The following is a 19660-nucleotide window of genomic DNA, read 5'->3' on the forward strand; positions in this document are numbered from 1 at the left end:
ATGGCATTTTAAGAATGAAGAGATATCACCTTTTCCAAGGTGCTCACATTATTTTAAGGGTAGTTCATTCAAACATTTGATCATTTACTCACCATCCATACATTTCAAACCTGTATTACTTTCTTTCTTCTGCAGAACACAAAGAAGATATTTTGAAGAATGTTGGTAACTGAACAACAGTACCCGTTTACTTCTATTGTGTGGACACAAAACCAATGCAAGTCATTGAAGTCAATATGTACCGCAGTTGTTCGGTGACCAGCATTCTTCAAAATGTCTTCTTTTGCCTTCTGCAGAAGAAAGGAAGTAATACAGGTTTAAAATAACAAGATAATGAAAGAATTTTAATGCATTTGGTGGACAATTTCCAAAGTCACTTTAAATGCATCTGGGTACATTTGATCACGTGAACATCATTACGCGTTAAGCTACAATACATTTACATTAATTCAATTAGCACACGGTTTTATCCCAAGCGACTTATAAATGAGGTAAACTATGGAAGAAATTGGAACAACATAGGGACAACAAAAAGTATAAATTCAATAAAACTGGTCCCATTAAGCCTACCACAGTATTCAAAGATACGTTTTTTTTGATAGAAAGAGTAAAAGAGATCAGATATGATTGGTCAGGTGCTGACGGAAGAGACGATCACACGATTCTTCAAGATGGCTACAGAATCTGCTGATCTTGTAGCAGCGGGACGATCATTCAACACACCCATCCAGAGAAGGTACGTGAGAGTGATATTTACCTTTTTGGGATGGGACTACATAAACATTTACTTTAGTAAACAGTCAATGTGAAACCATTCGTATCACACCCACTCTGAAACTTCATTGAACTGAATTTCGTTTTTAAGAATTACTACCTGAAAAAATGCGAACCGGATGGACCAAGCTCCTCTGATTTATTACAGTAAAAGTCAGGAAGAGGCAGGTGTTCTGTTAATGATTTCTCTCTATCCCCACCCACCCAAAACCGAAAAAGAATCTCCCTTGCCTAGAGCTCCTTGACTTTTTCCCCTTGCTTTCTCTCTCTCGCTCTCTCTCTCTCGGTTTCTCCTGCTCTTCTTCATTTTTTGATTGTTATGATTGCTGTGCGTTCCTGCGCCATTCAGCCTGCAGGAGGGGTGGGTTGCTACATGTTAAAGTGCTGAAATATGCAACGTGGACAGCAGTTCTTTCTACTGTATTAATAACAGCCTCCATGTGCTTCAATAAGAGCAAACCAGAGCAGCCTGTTTCACGACACCAATCGCTTTTCCCTATCAATAGATATGGATTAACCTAAAAAGGTTTTGTTAACAAACGAGATGATCTGTCAGTCTTCCCAAAGAGTTAGCTCATCTCTGTAATGATCGCCTGATAAACCACTCAGTCCTTTATAAGTCAATAAATGAGTGTGTGTGAAAAGGAGAGCGTTAGAGAGGATTTAAAGAGCATATCTGAGTGAGTTGGAGCATGCCCTCTCAGCTACTTGCCACCTTCAAACCGATACTTACCTAATTATACGCACACACACAAACACACACACACACTCGCTTGCACGGAGGGATATTCACATCCAGCCTTTATCCCACCCTCCTCTTTCCCATTTCTATCTCACTTCCCCCCAAACTAACCCTCCCTCTCTCAGCTCCCTCCTAACCAACTGCCTGCTATCCACTTGCAAAGTACTGCTGTTGACACATAGGAATCCAGACCCACACACACACTTGTGCTCTGTCTCCCTCCTCGGCAGGAAGGACTCTCCTCTAAACCAGACGACAGCTCTCGTCTCCCTCTCCTTCTTTTCCTTTGCTGGCAGGTGTTAGAAATAAAACCATAAATAATTGGCAGAGGGGGCCTGAGACCGCGTGAGACTGGAGGACAAATGGCTTTCTTCATCTGGTGCCAGACAGAGAGGGGAGATAAGGAAAGAGAAACAATACGGAGATGAAACTTGCATTTTTAAGTAGCTAGAACTATTTTTTTTCTGTTTCATACATTTTTGGGTTTTGCTAATAAGAGGAGCGAAGCTAATGGGAAGGACAATAACCAAGAGGAACACAAGGAAGTCATGGGGGCTATAACATTTCAGCCGCAATCTTGTATGGCTTGGATTTGCACACTGAAGTTGGACCCCATCCAGCCTGCAGTCCACTGATACCAATGAGGTACTGCCTTTCTTTACATTTCGGTCTGTTGCATGTTAGATGATACCACCAGAATGTTGAGCAATTTGTGTTTAAGTATTTAAGAGTTTTGCGCTTATGTTATTGTTTACATGAGATGTTATACATACGGTGGGATCCTGAAATCCGAGGACACTTAAACTGTAGGATTCAAATTCTCATTTAGACAAAAATAATTTTTAAAATACAAAATGTAATGAGGCACAGTTAAAAAAAATTGTCAATAATGAAGGCAAATTTGCAAGGAATGATGCTGGGTTAACAGGTCGTTGTTTTGAGCAAACCATGGTAACTTACATTCATGCTGTCATAAATACAAAATAGTGACATGCCAAATACCGAATCCCTAAAAGATTTTTTTTGTTCACAGTTAAGAAAGAAAGTGTTGAGATTTTCATATTTCAAATGTGTCATGCTGTATAAGGAGCTACAGCCAACAGCAGAAATAAAACTGCTTCCTGTTTACTGCGTGGCACCGTGAAGGTTGTACAAACAAAGATCATTCACAAAATATTTTTCAGATAGCTGTAGACTCTCATGCATGAAGTATAATATTTAGCTTTGCATATCTGATACTCCTCACCCGCATAGACAAAGCTCATGATAGATGTGGGATGTTTTCCAGTTTATAAAATCCTGGATGAGCGACAGAAACGCTGCCCTCCAGCCGTGTTAAAAAACTAAATCAGATGTAAATACGCCAGCGCTATTAAGCGTTTGCAAGCTACTTAATCTGGCATGCATAATAGTGCGATAGATTAAGCAGGATATTAGGCTTACATATTAAAGCGCTGCAGGGAGCAGATATGGTAAGTGTACATGCGTGAGCTTCAGTCGAGAGGGGCAGGTGAGTGCATGCCTGGGACACACAGCCGGACTGAAGCTTTTAAAGAATTGTACACGGATAGATGGCAGCACAGCAGAACTCAATGTCAGCATAGTTTACTGTCTGCTTTATATGGGGAAAACTCAGTGGGGGAGTCTGAACTGAGGGTCTTGCTGTGGGGTTTAAGGGTTGCTTTGTGTAGGTTGATTTTTTCCTTTCTGTCATTAAATTGACTTAAATTGTTATTTTTTGCATGAAATAATTGATGTTTGTTTTAAACACATGCACTGCAAAACAATATCAAACGTTTCTTGAAATATTTTGTAGACATAGATAGCGAAGTCGTAAATATTTGGTGTTGGATTCATGTTATTAGTAATGTTCGAGTTTAAGTCGCTTTGGTTTAATGGTGAATCATGGTTTGTGACATTGATGAGATCTTATCTGGAAACTTCAGAGGACACACATTACATAACTGGGGTATTTTTTTGAGACATTTGGGAAGCAGGAGCAACTTTTTATTCTTTGTGAAATCTCATTGCTTTCCTGTATATGTTTGATCATTGTCATAGGTTTGGAGAAGTTGCTGTTCTGTTCAATTCAAGATTTATAATTCAGTATCTATTTAGTGTGTTTGTTATTGTGTTTATGAAGTGCTTCTACTTTTGGCTGTTTCATGCCATGTGTGGAGCATGCGTTTTGTTTTCTTTGTTAGTGTGGGGTGGGGGGGGGGGGGGGGGGCTGGAGGCTGTTATGGTCTAGCACCTGTCTGATGGTAAGCTTTATGTTCTCTACACTGCTGTGAGAGGAACAGCAATTATCTTGGGTGCCCAGACAAAATGATTAAACAATACAAATCTTGGAAAGAGTTTTCATTCAGTATTTACTCTCTCTAGTAAAAATGAGAACACTCTTGAAACAAGACAAAATTATGCAACATGTTTTAATACAAAATATAATATAATAATTGCAGTAACATTTTGCAGAACAAAGCTGGAAATAAGAAAATAAGCAAAAGACGGTTTATTATACAGTCAGTTATACAATCATCTAATGCAATTTTGCATCTAAAGGTTAAAACACGCTACAAGACTTTTGCTCAGATTTTGCTCAGATTTTCAGTCTGGACTAGTTGTAGAAAGTCTGTGGCAGTTTGCAGGTTTTATCAGTTAGAGTTAAGTGTATGATGTCTAGTTTAAAAAAGAATGTTCAGATTTTCAAAGTCTTGCAGTTTATAAAATTAGTTTTAGTTAGGTTTTTACTTGAAAATAAGAAAACATTCTTTTGCAGCGTTTAAACTGGCCTTAGTTCTGTATTTGTAGTCTCGGCTTTTTAAGTGTTATGGGTTTGCTCATTTGTCTGGAAACTGAGATTCGTCTAACCTCATAATAAAAGCTGTATCTTTGTCATGGGCCGTGTGTGAAGCCCACACGAGGATATGATGTAAACAAAAAAGTATCACATCACACTAAAATCTCCCTCCCTTTTTCATCTTCATTCTTATTCTCATCCCGTAAAGCCTCAGAAAGCATTGCTGTGTCATTCCATTGGATGTGTAACAGATACCCTTTTAGTAACACAGATTATCCCACACAATTATGGGACTCTTTTCAATGAAGAAAGGTCAGGTGTTTTTGTTCCACCCGCAATGGACGGACTGTGAAACCTTTGCCTCACCATTTTATTCTATAAACAACACGTGTATCTGAAAGACATGCACAGATTTCAATGTCTTCATGGATCTTTGGTAACAGGAGAGATTGATGTGCGCTTAAGCATGGATAGGTCTTACGAGGTGTGTCTTGGTACTTTGTATTAGGCAATACCGTTGGCAGATCCGAACATAAGAAAATGGGGAGCGGACAGACCCATGGAATGTCTATCATAGCCTGTGACTTTTCACTCCTCCAGCTCGGTTGTGCCAGTCTGTTTTTGCATGACTGCAATCTCAATGTCCTCAGCAGGTCTGGCTTTCTTATACATGCTTGCAGAGATAAAAACGGGTCAAATAGTGCAGAACATACTGGCTTGCGGAAAATTGAGGTTTTCTTCTTGCTTCACTGTTTTGAAAATCTGAAGTGGAACTGATTTACAGTCCATAAAATGAACTATAGGTTCCCTCCCTCCCATCATTCCTGAGTTTGGAGCACCTGCCCCATCACCTGTCAGTTGGAGGCAACAGGCTGAATCTGCTTCTGCACATACACGTACCAGATCTGCAACGTGAAAAGGACGCCAAGCCCCACCCTGTAATACTCGATCCCAGTTGGGCTCTGCGTGTGCAAAGTTCTCTCCTCACTTACCCTTATCCACCCAGCCAAAATCGGGTCAACAAGGCCACTCGGGGTGGAAGGGTTATCCAGATCCTCATGGCCCCTTCACTCAACTCATTAGTACGGCTGGCCTAAAAATGGTTGTAAGGGCTGAAAAAACAGCAGAGCTCACCTGCCGAATGAACAGATGGTGACGGAAGAGAGCAATAAGAACAGGCCTTGTTTGTGTGACTGCACGTTCTTAGCACTAGGGATCTTCAAAACGCTTCCCCCCGGCGGCAAAGATAGGATGCGGCCGGACAAACAGGGCCTGTTCTTGTTGCGTGAGTTTAAACAGACGAGGCTCTTTCTTTGTTCCTTGGTTACTGGGCAATTTAAGTGGAATGACAGAAGCGCAGTTATTTGGGGAATGCCTCTGCATGTGTCAAAGATCTTTATTGAGAGTGGAGGTCGGCCATGAAAATGAACTTGTTTTTGAGGGCTTAATGGTTAACCGTTGTATTGTGCTTTTGTTTTGCATTCGCAAATGGCCATTGGATTTCAAAACGTGTGTAAGAAAGAGGGTACGGTTGTTTGAACGTGTTGGCAGGCTCTTGGACTTAATTTTTTTCAGTCCTTTGATAAAGTTGATGGTTTACATGCCCCACCTGGCAGTTAGTCAATAACAAGCTATTTAATGGTTTAATGTGCATATAAATGCATGTCACGGTATCTGCGTCTTTCCTCGTAATGCATGCTTGCACAAATGTGTGTCAATGTGCATGGGCGGCTGAGTATGCGTGCACATGTTTGTGTTTGTCTATGAAAAGTGATCCTGAAAAAGCCGAGCCCTACAGGTATGTGTAAAAGGCCTTTCTCTTGCTCCGCTCTGTACACACCTGTTTAGCTTTTTAGCCTGCGGGCTTTGTCAGGCACTCGGTGGGCCCATTTAATCTAATGGGAATAAAATAATGCGTGTATGTGTGCGTTCAATAAACTGAATAAAGTCTCACATAGAAAATAGCACGGAATACGCAGGAATATGTGATGTTTTCCCCTTGGATATTTGGAATGGAAAATTTCATGTTTGAATTGCACAGAATGGACATTTATATATTAATCTGTATTTTTTCGCATTGCGTTTCATTCTTATTTTCTGTACATAGAAGCCCGCTACACGGTCAGTCTTTAAAAGCAAGCGATACCTGATCACATTTCAAAACAAGCAGCTCAGATTGACTAGTCTTAACCTGTCCATATAATAAAGGAGAGAAAGGAGGGGGAGATTGCTGGCTTCTACTCTCAAGCACAAAGCGATAGAAAACAGGACGCTGCATGGGAATGAATTGTGACATTAAAACAATGACATGCTTTTACCATTTTATTCACGTGACACAAATTTAACGCCACATTGAAGATTTGATTGAGCAGTATAAATCGAGCAAACATTGACAGGACTAGCAGTTATTCGGTTAAACATAATACTGTGTTCTGACAAAGACATAAAAAAACTATCATGCACTATTTCTTTTATAAAATAACTTTTAGTGTGCCCTGATTTTCTTTCTATAAGAAAAATCTTTAAAAAGTTGATATATGTAAATATTAGTGGTGGGCATAGATTAATTTTTTTAATCTAGATTAATCTAGATTAATTCCAAGATTAATCTAGATTAATCTAGATTAAAATGGCTCATTTGAATTCTGCCGAAGGCATTCAGAATGTGTGCTACCCAAATAATGACTAAAAGTAAGTCTTTGAGAACGGGTGTCTAAAGCCAGGTGGCGCATTAGACCAGGGGCTCATCTCCTGTTTCCAAAATGCATCACAAACTGCTTGAGAAAGCTGTTCTACTATGATAATTGGTGATGAAAATTAAATTATGTTCAATAAAATGAATTTGTGACTCCTGAGATAGGCGCAGGCTCCCCGTGACCCGAGGTAGTTCGGATAAGCGGTAGAAAATGGATGGATGGAAAATGAACTTGTGTTTACTTCCGCATTAGCTAAGGGATTCTTTGCGTTTAGGTGGTACTTGAGACTGGAAGAGCTCCTACAGTACATTTACATTTAGTCATTTAGCAGACGCTTTTATCCAAAGCGACTTACAAAGAGTGAGGGAGCAACAAGCGATATGTCATACAGGAGCCATAATACATTAGATCTCAATACAAAGTTACTGATTTTAACTAAAGCTAGACCACTACCTGTTGAGAGAAAGTGTTTTTTTAAACCAATTCCGCATTGCACAAGGTGCAAACAACCTTAGTCTTGTCGATGTTTCCATTGGGAAGCTTTTTTAAAATTAATATTCCCTGAAGCAAACCCGGCGGCTTCATAGCTGCATCCATGTTAGCACGTCACGTTTGATGCGGTAATTTCACAGTAACGTTATGTTGTGTTCAGACCAAACGCGAATGGCGTGTCAAGCGCGAGTGATTTATATGTTAATGCAAAGAGCCAATAGACCTACTTGCTGCGCGAATCGCGCGAATGAAGCCCTGGTTATGAGATGATGAGGCGGCTTCTGCTTCCGCTTCCGCGAATGACGCGAATCACGCGAGTTGAAAAATCTCGTTCTCGCTCCGTACAGTGCAGTTAAGCTGGTATACATCCGCGCTAAAATATCAAGGTGAAAGTCATCATAGCTTGCGTAGTATAGACCCAGCTCCCAACCCAACTTTGAGAATAGATTAACGGCGACATTTTTTTTAACGCGCGATAATAGTCTCACTGCGTTAACGGCGTTAACGCCGTTAAAGGCCCACCACTAGTAAATATAAGGCTTTGATGGAACTTTTATTCTGTTTTCCCTTTTATCTTTGTAGTTAAACTTGCACAAATGAAGACAATAACTGATGTTTTAATAATTCTATTCTGTGCAGTATGCCAGAAGAACACCGTATAATATATATATTTTTTTATTTTTTTTGACATTTACTGACACTTAAATAACTATTTAAATTGCGCAATTAATTTGATAATTATTAAAATGTCATGAATTATCAATTCTATCAACACCTCTAACCATCTAACCCTTTTTCTCAACAGGTGGTCTAGCTTTTGTTGAAACCAGTAAATTTGTATTGGCACTTAATGTATTATGACTCCTGTATGACAGATCGCTTGTTTCTCCCTATCTCTATGTAAGTCGCTTTGGATAAAAGCGTCTGCTAAATGACTAAATGTAAATGTCAGCCATAACACTATTTAAAGGGATACTCTCCCCAAAAATGTATGTACCAAGTTTTTCCAAACCTGTGGATAGTTCTTTTTTTTCTGCATTGTTTTGATGAACACAAAGAAAGATATTTGGAAATCTGACATTTCTGGGACATCATTTTCAGACAGAATTTATCACAGAATTTCCATTTTTGGGTAGAGTATCCCTTTAAACCCAAACACACATACCCTAAACTGCAGGCTTTAATAACAGTGCTTTGTTTTCACACTTAGCATCACTGCCTGTGTGTTTAGCCTTCTGTATTTGACTGGGCGTGTTCAGTACGGGAGGTGTTGATGAAAGAAGCTGAGTGCACAGTTAATTCTTAATTGTTAACATTTTTCTTTGGCAAGGGACCACAGGGTTCAAGGCGGTCCTAAGAAACGTAGCTGGTCAGTGTAATATAGCAGGCATTGTCGCACCTGTGGGCTTCTTTCTCTTTGTTGTGTTGGTGTTGAGAGGGTCGAGGGCAATGTCAATGCTTTGTAAATGTGAAAAGGGATTTCAGTGTCTATTTTGATGGAGTAGGTGAAGGAAGGCCTCAGGCAGTTTAAAGGATCAGACCGGCCCCACACCAAACAAAAACAAAGTCTTCTCCGCCTCCAGTTGTCCCTGTTCACCTCACCAGAATTTAAATCTATAAATGCTCTATAGCATTTGTTTTGTAGAATAATTTTTGTAGTCTCTCCATAATAGTGTCATCCATTATTAGTTAAAGAACTGAACACCTTAGACAGCCTAAAGTCAACCAGCATCTTTTTGTGCTCCACAGACAAAATATACTAATAAAAAATAAAATGTTTGGGATGTTACAAGAGTTTAAGCAAATATTGACCTTATTTTTATGTTTGAAATGTATTATTCTCTATTCTTTGACAAAAAATGTCTTTTGTTTTTTGTATCTGTATCTCGCATTGATACATTTTAGCAGCTGAAAATGAGCCGAGATGTTTGATCATCTCAAGCAGATGTCATGAAGCTTCCCAAGTTTCTGCTCTTCCTCACAGGCCAATTAGAAGAGTGGCGTCAGTCTGCCTCAGAGTAATATAACACACAAACAGTAGCCTATCACACCACACTGTTAGACCCTGTGCTCAAACAAACCAAAAAATCTAAATATTAACAGGGAAAATGGACAAAAGTGATTTCCTATCCCTGATTTGTTTGTCTAGCTACACTATACAGACTGAAATGTCTGTGAAGATGCACATTATACTGGAATCTACAGTCCCAAATTTGTCTTTATATTCATTGTTAATCTTAACATTCCTGAATATTGTGTTGCATATTTTTGGGTCATGTGATTCTTTACGGGCTTCTGCATGTCAGATGGGAGAATCTGCTTCTTTGATCATAACAACAATAAAGAAAATGGCAGTTTTCTATTCCTTACTTTGCAGACGCCTTTACTTACAGGAGCCTTCTAAAATTACAGGGAATGTAGATACAACAAAGACAAAACCATAAGAAAATAACATGTTGAGGACATGGAAAATTGCATGCTGGATTTTACTAGAAATTTGAAAAGGGACGAGAGATGAAATTGAATTTATAGCTGTATCATAATGGGCTGTAATGTAGCATATTATCAAATTTGTTGTACAGCGATGGTTGTGTAGAGCATTCACAAAATTGCTATATGGCCGTTTGGAACAGTACATTTTATTTGTGAAGCACATGTACATGGCTACAAAATAATGCTTTACACAAAACCCAATGCTTTATTTGTGTAACTGTACAAATTGATATACATTTTACCGTTAGCTTAATGCTTCTTAAAACTTAAATCCTTATGATTTCAACACATTCTTTTAGTGCTTCATAATAAACCGATTGCACTTTTATTTCAGTAAGTGCATGTGAGGGGTCCGATTTGTTCCTTTACTTTCGAATCTCCTGCACACCTGACGTTCTCCATCTGGAGAAATAAAGGGATCCTTTGTTTAGCGTGGTGAACAGGTAACCATTTGTGTTTTGGGGTTTAGTGTGCAGTGTGTTTGTTGTGCAGATGTGGATAAAGTAGAGGGTCAGATTGTGCATTGCCTGGGCTTTTCATATCCGTGTAAGTACTTGTGGATCATGTTGAATCGTGCAGTGAGGGAGAGAAGAGAATTAGCCGTGTGTACATTCAGCTTTGAGGGAGAAGCTGGGATAGAGAAAGACTTCTTTTGTGCTCTCCGAGGAAACTGAAGTACAGCAGATGTTTGTTTGAGAGTATGGAGATGAAAAATATCACAATAAACAATGGTTTATTTTGTTGTACCTTTTATTTGGCCAAAACTGTATGTGGGGGAGAGTTGAAGTTGCTTGGATTTCAACTCGTAGTTTAGCAAACATCTCACTTTATTTCATGGGTCAGTGGATAAGATGTGGGTCATCCGAACTGACAGTTTGCCGAACCTTCATTGCTTCAATACCTCAGGATAGCTCAAGCTGTCTGAGGTTTGCCTGTCCCTCAAGGCTAGACACTGAATACTCATAAGAGTTGCTTCTCCCATGACCCAGATTGTTTGGGTAAATAGAAAGCTGTTTAGAAATATGTATGAGAAAGTGCGAGGAGACGGGCAGAGAATCTAAGTTGACCTCCTCTGTCAGGGCCTTCTTTGTGTGGTATTCGATCTCAGGTATAAGCTCATTGCAACACTAGCCCCCGGTTCATTATCATAGCTGGAGAGATCACACGTAAATGTCCTTGAGTGACCGACATCTTCTTGCTGAAGCCACAGCCTAGGAGCAGTTATGTTTGGAGTGAGGGATCCAGCTGTAAGTGATGTAGATAAGTACAGGGGATGAGGGCTACAAGCTGCTCTCTTTAATTAAAACAGGAAGACGCAGTGGCAGCGAGTCAAGCCTGCTAGGGGGAGAGGAGAGAAATATATTTCAGCCAGACCACATTTGACTTAAACTTAAAACTATACAGAGACCGTCAAATCCACCAAGAACTGGAGGGATAAGCTGAGCTGAGCTGTGCTTTAGTCTGGTACAATAAAAAGATGGCCGGAGGGATCTGCTGTGTTTATTTGTTGAGATACGAAAACTTAAAAAGTATGATGATACTTTTGTATGTACATACCGTAAAGAGCTGTAAAAAAGCAAAGGAGATCTCTTTACGTTCTTTTTCCATGCGACTTCTGTTAAAGTCTCCATTAAAGGGATAGTTTATCCAAAAAAGAAAATTGTAGGCATTTTCTTTGTTGTCCTGCTGAACACTAAGATATTTGAAAGAATAGTTGTATCCAAAATGGGGCACTATTGACTACCATAATAGGAAAGCAAACTAACGGGTGTCCATTAAAAGTTTGTTATTTTGTTTGGTTTTGTTTGTTATCTTCTTCTGTGCTTATCCAACAAAGACATTTATGTTAATGGAAAAAAGGCTAGGGTGAGTAAATTATGACAGAATAAAAAAATGGCCCTAGAAGTTTTAATTTGTTCTCAGCTACTGTGATCATAACAACAAATATCAAACAACAAACGCCCCAAAATCTGTGAACAAAAAGTTTACAATGAACTGTATATGTCAACTACTATCTCAATTGTTTCAACGTATCAAAAAAAACCAGACATGAGACTAAATTGGGTCACACACCACATGCGAACGCGTGGAGCCCCGCAACGTTGCATCTAGGAAAGCTATTCTATTAATGTGTTAGAATCAAGAGGTTTTCTGTATTAATGCACGATTTTTCCGTTATTCCCAAACAGATAAATGCCTCTCGCAGCTTATGGTGAGGTCAGTGTGTACATTAAAGATGATTTCAGTCAAAGAGCATCTCATTTGATGTTAAATTATGCGAGTGGTGCGTTGTGTCACTGCAGGACTCAGAACAGCATCCTGAGTTGTAGCATAGCGACGCCGACAGGCGCGGAATGGCGGCGCCGGTGTGTGTACACTCATAGAAAACAATATTTTCATTTTTACAAACAATAGCACTACGTTGTGCGGCTTGGCGGTTCCGCGTCCTTCTAATTGATACATTAAACATAAATGTGCTCCCCATTAAGTCCTCTGAGCCAAACAAAAACAACTAACCTAACACCGTGTCTACACCGGATGCGGGGCAGCACAATGCGATGTGACAAGAGACCCATTACAATTTAGAATCCATTATAATTTACAATTTTGTATGGTGTAACATACAAGGGATTATGCCTTTTTGTTGTTTCTTTATACATCTATTGTTTACTTGCATACCTGAGGTATAGCATCTTATGTTCTTTGTCTTTATGTCCCATTTGCAGTACCTATGTGCATCCTGAGCCATGCTCCCTGGCAATGGATTCTCTGCTCTCCTTGATTTCCAGCCTCACCTCCAAGCCTTCCATTGCAGAGGCGAGAGCTCTGACATGTGGTTCCCAGGTTCTTTTGAGACCCAGGCTCTGAGCGACTCACGTGAAGGTAGGCCTCTGCTGCGGCAGCATCAACACATTGCCGTGTGTCAGCAGGAGACGCTGGCCTTTCACGAGCTTAAACAACCCAACACTAATGGATTTCAATCGCATACAACAGAAAAGGGCAGTTCCTCCCTTTGCTCCGAGCCTGTCAGATGCAATGGGAACAGTCCGTCAGACTTTGCTAAGAACGGTAATCCACTGGACAATTATTTGACACATGACAGCAATAATGCGGAGGTGGTTCAGAAACAAATGTGGACACCGATTACTAATTTACCTGCGACAGTTTATGAACAGTCTGAACCAGGAATTAAGAGTCTCAGTTCAAGAGGATTGTTTTTGCCTCTGTCGCCTACATATGTTCCTGGGGACAGTGACTCATTGGAGTCCCAACACCAGAGTACTCCATTTTCCCCCTCAGAGCTCCCAAATCTGGACCCAGTTCGCCCACAGAGACGCACTTCCCTGGGATCCATAAAGGAGAAGTCAATGCGTAAGTGCCAGTTTCACTTAGATGGATCATGACACATACCTCCCACATTCCTGCATTATCACAAAGCAGTTATAGTTATTGGCATATTACATGGTGTGTGTTTTTAATTGTCTATGTGATTCTGTTTCAAGAGAATTTTGGTAAAAAGTTGTGAATTAATGTACAATGAATGTGACAACAGGGCGTAAGATGAGGGTGTACTCTCCAGACACCTTGAGCGATGAGTCTCTCAGCAGCCCAGGTCCGGAGTGCGACTATCTGATCCCAGGATCCTTCGAATCATTCGTAGAAGGAGGTCTTAGCACAGTGGGAACAACCATACCCACATCCCAAAGTTCCAGCCCTCTCCCTGGGCTTGATGAACTCTCTCCTTTTTCCATACCAACCCCTCCAAAATCCTCCTTAGATTCTCTTCAGGAAACTACCAGATTGGAGGGGTGCGTACATGATGACGGGAGGCAGAGTCTAGGCCTAGAGGATTGTGGGACTTTGGAAGGCCCGGCCCTCACGAGTGGGACCTTGCTGTCACTTTCCCGTTCTCGCTCAGCAGACAATGAGCGCCGGCGCTTCTCTGCATCTGAGCTCATCTCCCGCTTGCAACTCTCACAGAGGAAAAACTCTTTTACCCTCAAGTTGGGCAAGTCCCTTTCTGCTCGCGTGGCCTCCCGGGACCACCACCTGTCTGTAAACCTCAGCCCGGATTGTAAGTGACTCATCAGGACTGATTAGCTCAATCAAAGACTCTTTGTACTGTGATGTCATTATGACACTTTGGTGCTAAATTTTCAAGCTTTTCCCTTTGTATACCTTCTTTATTCCTTCCGTGTTTGTAGACAAACCCAACTCCAGACAGCGCTTCTCAGGGGGATCAAGTGACAGTGCGCCACATAGTCCTGTGGGGTCTGCACCACCGCTGCCCTCTGCTGACTGTAACCCACATATTCAGAGGAAGCTCCTCAAGCAAAGGTAGATCTTACATTCAATCATATTCAACGGATTACTTCAACTCATTATTTAAAACATTTATGGCTTGTTCTTTTACAGAATGAGAAGAGTTTCCATTGATGAGGATGGAGGCAGTCCTCCCAGTGGCTCTAAACGTCTATCACGCTTCCTGCCAAACCGTAAGTCGGCAAAATGAAAAATGTGAAATTTCATTATTTTCATACATATTTTTATTTACCCACTTCTCGTTCGTTCTCAGTGATTCTGTATCAGGAATACAGCGATGTTGCTATTAACAGAGAAATACAGAGGCAACAGGGGGCGGAGCCTGGGACTGATGAAGAAAGAGGGGACTCAGCATCCCCTGGCAACCTCTCCCCATCCAGTTCATTTCGTTCATCGCGAGGCTCTGCCTTCTCCCTCTGGCAGGATATTCCTGACGTTCGCAACAGTGGACAACTGGATAACTTTAGCAATGAAGAGCGCAAACTACAGGAGGTGATTTGACATTCAGAATGTCTTATAATTCTTAAGCTACCAACACATTTTTCTAATAACTTTTTTCGTGACGTTTTCCCATTTCAGGCCAAGTTTGAGTTGGTGACATCAGAGGCCTCATACATACGCAGCCTGTCTATTGCAGTTGACCATTTTATGATGTCCGCTGAGCTCTGCGAGTATCTGGGCACACAGGAGAGGCAGTGGCTCTTCTCCAAACTGCCTGATGTGAAAGAAGTCAGTGAGAGGTGAGAGAACGTAGGCAAGAATTTTGCCATTTTTACAAATACGCATTAGATACTGTTTTAAGTTTCTTCATTTTTTTCAATGTATTTTCTTCTTCACAGGTTCCTTCTGGACCTGGAGCATAGGTTAGAAGGGGACATTTTGCGTTTTGATGTGTGTGACATTGTACTGGAACACTGTCCTGCTCTGAGGAGGGTCTATCTACCTTATGTCACCAATCAAGCTTATCAGGAACAGACCTATCAACGCCTCCTGTAAGCATCCCATTTCCCAAAACGATTGATGACAAAATGTACTCGGTGTTAAGGCTGCCATTAAGAGGTGCAAACATTTGCGTTTTGGTTTTTAGACAAGAGAATCCCAAATTCCCTGGAATCCTTGCCCGTCTGGAAGAGGACCCAGTATGCCAGAGGCTTCCTCTTACGTCATTCCTCATCCTTCCTTTTCAAAGAATCACACGCCTCAAAATGCTGGTGGAGGTATGTTACTCATAGGCCCTGTTTTACACTTGGTAATAACATCCATCAGACACATCGCTGTTTACAGATGTACCAAATTGTATCTTAAATGATGCCATGGCCGAAACTGCCATCAAATTTAGAGTAAATTCATAGTACATGATGCATCACAAATGCAGTTCTGTTGTGTAATAGTATTTTGTCAATTGTAGAACATCCTTAAAAGAACAACTCCTGGATCACGAGATGAGGACACGGCCACAAAGGCCCTTAATGAGCTCAAAAAGGTGAGACCTTAACAGAGAGGATGTAAGACTCTAACAAACAACAATTTACAAAAAAATGAAAGTGAAAGAAAATTTGCTCTATAAGTAAAAAGCTCTCACCCACTGCACTAGATTATAAAGGAATGCAACTCCAGTGTGCAATCCATGAAGAGGATGGAGGAACTCATTCATCTAAATAAGAAAATTAATTTTGAGGGCAAGGTACTTTTAAATATCTTTCATGATTTAATTGACATATGTTATAGGTATTGAGAAAACGTACAATGTTTGCACACATATGCTTTGTTCCTAAACCTAGATCCCTCGCTTTCCACTGCCTACAACTGATTTTAATAGTCGTATGTGCTGTGGAAATGTGATGTTTATTTAAAATGTTTATTTCATCTCATTCACCGCAATGGATTTATTTTTTCTGAGCTTTTGCCATGCATTCTGGGATTACAATTTCTGTACGTAATACATGCGATGATGCCCTAGATTGGTCGATAATTGAGACAGCATTATTTATCAACCTACAAGGTTTTTTAGGAAGATCAGGTGTGTCTCAATTATAAATGAACTTATTGGACCAAAATCAGAATGTTCTTTCCAGATTTGCATGCAGGTTTTGGAACAGAGCACAGGCACGATAACATTTTGGTAATGTGTTACTTTTTTATTCTAGATTTTCCCTCTCATCTCTCAGTCTCGTTGGCTAGTCAAACATGGCGAACTATTAGAAGTGGACACACAAAACTTGAGTATATCTGGGTCAAAGTTTAAACTCACCACCCGGCCTGTGTACCTTCACCTGTTTAATGACTGTCTTCTGCTGTCCCGAAGAAAGGAGTAAGTCTAATGGCAAGACTGCCTGAAAAGCTGGTGTTTATGTCTTTTAAATGTTTCAAATTACTCATTAAACATTTTAAACAGGCCAACAATGAAATATGTGACCCTGGACCACAAAACCAGGAGTAAGTAGCAATAGCCAACAATACATTGTATGCGTAAATATTATATATATATATATATTTTTTTTATGGCAAAAATCATTAGGATGTTAAGTAAAGATCATGTTCCATCAAGATATTTAAGTCAATGTATTAAAACTTAATTTTTGTGGGTGGTTGCAGCAAATTCGTGAACGAAATGGCCGGAAAGACGTCTACAAATATTGCTTGCTGCTGCTGCCCACTCTTTGGGAATTACCCTCTCAAGTTTGGTATCTATGTAAAGCTTTCAGGTTCATCTAATCTCCACAACATTATTAGAGCGATAAACCAACACAGAGCGTTAAAACAAACCTGTTTCGACATAGCATCGACCTTCTACAGCATCTCTGAAGGCGATTTTCTCAATGTTTCGATTTTTATGCACCCTTAGATTCCACATTTTTCAAAGCACGGCCAAATATTTTCCTATCATAACAATCTTTCAGATGACGTATAATTCTCAATCTTGAAATATTCACCCTTATGACTGGTTCTGTGGTCCATTATGATATTGTGTAAAGATGTATTTAAAGATACAACTTTTCTATTTTCCTGTCACAGCACATGGAAGTTCATGGTGTTTGTACATGCAAAGATCGAAGACCTCAAGGTTAAAGATCTAAGCCAGAAACTTCAGGGAATCTCAGGCTTTATCTTCTATCTGCAGTTATGTGAGGGACAACAGCTTAAACACCAGATCCTGCTCAAGTCACCCACAGAGTGAGGATGACCAACATCTTTCACAAATATTAAAATTCATAAACCTGTCAAAGACAAATAAATGTTAGTGTTCCTAAAAGATAAGCTGAATCAACCTGTGTCCTCACGGGAGTCATAAAACGAAGAACATTCTCTCTTACACACAGGAGCAGTAAACAGAGGTGGATCACAGCCATGTTTCCCTCCGATCCAAAAGAAGCTATTGAGCAGACCAATGAGAATGATGGTTTGTACTTAATATTTCACTTGATAAGTCAACATCGGTTTAACAGCGTACAAGCAGGAACCAAGCCCTTATTCTTTTTCAAAGATTCCTTGCCAACTTCGCGGCTAATCCAGTCACTGGCTCTTTCTTGAATGCCCTCAAAACGTGATGTTTTACTTGCCTTCTGAGGCTTTGACTAATGTTTGCTCATGTTTATCTGCATGTGTCCGTACAGATCTATCTCAGGTGCAGTGCATCAAGAGCTACCAGGCTCAGGAGCACGATGAGTTGACACTGGAAAAGGCTGACATCCTTCAAGCTATAACAATAACAAGTGATGGTAAAAAAATCATTTCTCTTCTTCTAGATACACTCAGTTCTTTCCTTTCAAGCAGATTCCTGGAAGACATTACAGCTGTCATGTTTTTCAATTCACAGGGTGGGTGGATGGGATCCGGTTGTCGGATGGAGAGAGGGGCTGGTTCCCCAAAACATACGTGGAGGAGATCACAAGCCCCAGCGCCCGTTTGCGAAACCTCCGCGAGAACATTCGCATTAAGTGTGTCTCACAAAAATTTGAGGGAGAGACTCTTTAATGTCTTTAAGTACGGTACCAAGCTCACTGCTACCAGAATGAATTAGACATATTGAGTCATTTACTGTATTTAAAATGGCCATGGCTAACATTTTAGCTGTAGTTATGCTGTATAACTATAGAGGTTTATCTTCGAATATGTACTGCAGATAGAATGAATAAAATAAAGCTATGCACTGCGTTTTTGAATATCATGGTCATCATCGGTTTTGCACTTCTGTTGGTTTTTAAGCTTCTGGCTATTCTATTGATATTAACTTTATGATTTGCAAGCTTAATAGTGTCAATTACTGCATGTAGCATATGGTGCAGAGCTTTCTAACAGTCTATGGATGCACATTGCTGAAAATCCATAGCAAATTAACAGTGTACTATTTAAATTGTTACTGTAGGGCCATTTCATAATTAAGTCCTGGTCAAATAAAGTAGGATGTAAATGTATGTTTTTGTTTTTAGAAAATCACCAGTCACACAGTAACAACTACTGCTGGCACGTTGGAACCAAATTTTGGACTTATGAATGATGCTGCTACTGCAACCTGAATATAAGTGTAGGCACATGCCACATGATAATTTACTAGCATAAAAAGAAACACAACAATAAATTAAAATGATAATGTTATTTATGTCAGTGATGCTGTTCTTGTCTGCAATGCTGATTTTATGGGAAATTTGTGTGGTATTGATATCCTGAGCATGTTCTATCAATCACATCTGAGATATAATCCTTTATGGTGACTATGTAAATAAAATAAATGCATATATTCTAACCAGAAAGGTCTCAAGTTGTCTTTGACAAAAAAAAACACAACTTAAGTTCAGCCTAAAAGTTCTGTTTGAAATGAACTTTACTGTAACTGGGATTCCCAGCAATGCAGGCAGCTACAACAAAGGATGCCTCATAAAAATGAGTTTCATTCCAGACTCACCTCATATCCCATGGGGCAATAAAGCAGCCGGGTACAAGGTAAGTAGAATAGCTTCTTTGTCACAGCTGTTCTGAAAACCTTGAATGCTTTCCAACTGCAGTAAATCAGAGTGAAAGGCTGCAGAAAGGAAGCCGCAGTTAGAGACAGATAAGAGACGGACTCCAGGGGCCCAGGAATGCATTCGTAATTAAAGCAATTTATTACATCTCACTGAAACATTTTGAATTCATTTTATAAATGCTTTGTAATTATTAGTGGCGGAAAGCATAAACACTCAAATGGAGTAAACTTTATAAATTATTATGTTAAATTGTAGCTAGTCGTCAAGCATATTTATTCTGTATAAGCTAATAAGCAGCTTTTTGATCTTGAAGCACGAAGACGGTAAGCACACATTTACCATTTCTAGGTAAACTTTGGTAGACTATTATAAGTAA

General features: G+C 40.0%; 1 protein-coding gene across 2 annotated transcripts; it reads left to right on the plus strand.

Annotated features, from left to right (window-relative positions):
- The first annotated feature begins 580 nt into the window (after window positions 1-580).
- arhgef19 (Rho guanine nucleotide exchange factor (GEF) 19) lies at window positions 581-19065 on the plus strand. 2 transcript variants are annotated; one of them, XM_056732173.1, is made up of 17 exons: window positions 581-736; window positions 1747-2161; window positions 12724-13369; window positions 13551-14072; window positions 14203-14335; window positions 14414-14493; window positions 14574-14812; window positions 14900-15060; window positions 15160-15312; window positions 15408-15537; window positions 15729-15803; window positions 15915-16004; window positions 16468-16631; window positions 17336-17494; window positions 17641-17720; window positions 17935-18039; window positions 18138-19065. In XM_056732173.1, exons 3-17 carry the CDS (start codon window positions 12745-12747, stop codon window positions 18293-18295), a joined length of 2874 nt encoding a protein of 957 aa, XP_056588151.1. In that variant the 5' UTR covers window positions 581-736; window positions 1747-2161; window positions 12724-12744; the 3' UTR covers window positions 18296-19065. The 2 variants fall into 2 exon arrangements, with proteins under 2 accessions (XP_056588151.1, XP_056588150.1); XM_056732172.1 differs by lacking the exon at window positions 581-736 and having other exon boundaries at window positions 1702-2161.
- Window positions 19066-19660: the final 595 nt, after the last annotated feature.

Source organism: Triplophysa dalaica, chromosome 20 (genome assembly GCF_015846415.1).
Source record: "Triplophysa dalaica isolate WHDGS20190420 chromosome 20, ASM1584641v1, whole genome shotgun sequence".
NCBI classification, from domain to species: domain Eukaryota; kingdom Metazoa; phylum Chordata; class Actinopteri; order Cypriniformes; family Nemacheilidae; genus Triplophysa; species Triplophysa dalaica.